This window comes from Galeopterus variegatus, unplaced genomic scaffold (assembly GCF_000696425.1).
Source record: "Galeopterus variegatus unplaced genomic scaffold, G_variegatus-3.0.2 Scaffold358, whole genome shotgun sequence".
NCBI classification, from domain to species: domain Eukaryota; kingdom Metazoa; phylum Chordata; class Mammalia; order Dermoptera; family Cynocephalidae; genus Galeopterus; species Galeopterus variegatus.
Window position 1 is genome coordinate 303092 of NW_007726469.1, and position 1598 is coordinate 304689.

Genomic DNA, 1598 nt, shown 5'->3' on the forward strand with positions numbered 1-1598 from the left:
GATTATGAGAAAGTGAGCAAGGAATTCATTTAAGATGAGAAAGAACTGCCCTCTCATCCAACACCTTCATTTAACGAGGTGTGGAAATCAAGGTCCAGAGAAACACATCTACCAGCCAAGGCTACCCTGGGCCTGGGGGCAGAGCCCTGGCCAGAAGCTGCCTCAGAAGGGGGTGGGAGGCAGAGAGGCGGGGCGAGGTGACAGAGCAGAAGCATTTTGGGGAACTGATCCATGGCAAGCAGCCTCTGAGGTACTTCCTCTCTCCTCCACACTCCGCCCCAGCCCGCCCTCTCTCTCTGTCTCTTTCCTTTTCTCTCTCACGCTAGGGTTATGTGTCGGTTGTCAAAAGGTGGGGACATTTCCTGTCGCATTTGCAACACTGGGAAGTCATCTTAAGGGAGGCTGGACCCCATTCTGCAAACCAGGCTGGAACGTGAAGACCTGGAGGTCACTGGGGCAGCCCTGCTGGGGGAGACATCCCTGCTCACCCTCACCCCGACTCCTGGCAGCTTTGTTGGTCTCCCGGTCTCCTTCTGACCATGTCCCTGGCCGAGGCCATCAGACTCTGGAATGAAGGGGTGCTGGCAGCCGACAAGAAGGACTGGAAGGGAGCCCTGGATGCCTTCAGTGCAGTCCAGGACCCCCACTCCCGGATTTGCTTCAACGTAGGCTGCATGCACACGATCCTGGAAAACATGCCTGAGGCAGAGAAGGTGAGTGGAGCTGCCTTCTTGGGCCTCCTCCAAGCCTTCGTAATTATAGTTTTCAACCCCCTCTGCGTTTTAGGAACCTAACCTCCAGAGAGCTCTCAAAGAACAAGCGGTGGCCCGGCCCCACCCCCAGACGGCCTGATTTAACTGGTCTGGGGAGGGGCCTGGCCACCACAGCTTTGAAAGCTCTCCAGGTGGTTCTAAGGAGCAGCCAGGGTTTGCTTCCTTTCTCCTCCATCTACTAAATTCAAATCAGTCTGTGATCATTCTTTGTCACCTTTATGAAGACTTCCTTAATTATGTGTTCTGCAAATTCCTGACGGATTCGGGGTCTCTATCCTCCTCCCCTTTGCACCTGCTTATAGGGCGCCTCTTATGGCTTTCCAAGAATTTCATGTGTGACAACTTTGCCTGCCCAGGATATGGAGGGGAGGCACTTAGGAAAAAGAGGTTTTATCTTAATATGGCAATTCTGATCAATTATGTGGGCACTCTATTAAGGATTCTGAGGCTGGCAGAAGGAAATCACACCATGATTGATTAATGATGTCTGCCAAAGGTATGGCATGGGGTGTCTTAGTATCTTTTTCAAATATTTTTTTTCAGTCAAATACTCTAGTATGTGCTTGAGCATTCTCAATAATCACCTTTTGGATTGGTCGTAGTAAGATGGAAAGGGTATGGAGTTTGGAAGCAGAAGATCTAGGATCAAATCCCAGCTCTCTCTCTCTCTGGATTTCTGGTCTTATGCTAGCCACATAAACTTCTGGATCTCAACTTCCTGAACGTTTAAATATCATAAAGATTAAGTGAGACTAACTGTTAAAGTGTCGTGTGACTTCACACCACTGTATACAATTAGTTATTATTTTCACCTTTTTTTTTTTT

General features: G+C 49.2%; 1 protein-coding gene across 3 annotated transcripts in view; it reads left to right on the forward strand.

Annotated features, from left to right (window-relative positions):
• Window positions 1-357: 357 nt before the first annotated feature.
• Window positions 358-1598, forward strand: part of NCF2 (neutrophil cytosolic factor 2) — a 31617-nt gene continuing 30376 nt past the window's right edge. The window contains exon 1 of one of the 3 annotated variants that reach the window (XM_008567942.1): window positions 358-713. In XM_008567942.1, the coding sequence (XP_008566164.1) occupies window positions 540-713 (174 nt within the window). In that variant the 5' untranslated portion in view covers window positions 358-539. The remainder of the gene's footprint in view (window positions 714-1598) is intronic. The other 2 variants (XM_008567941.1, XM_008567943.1) reach the window with 2 other exon arrangements.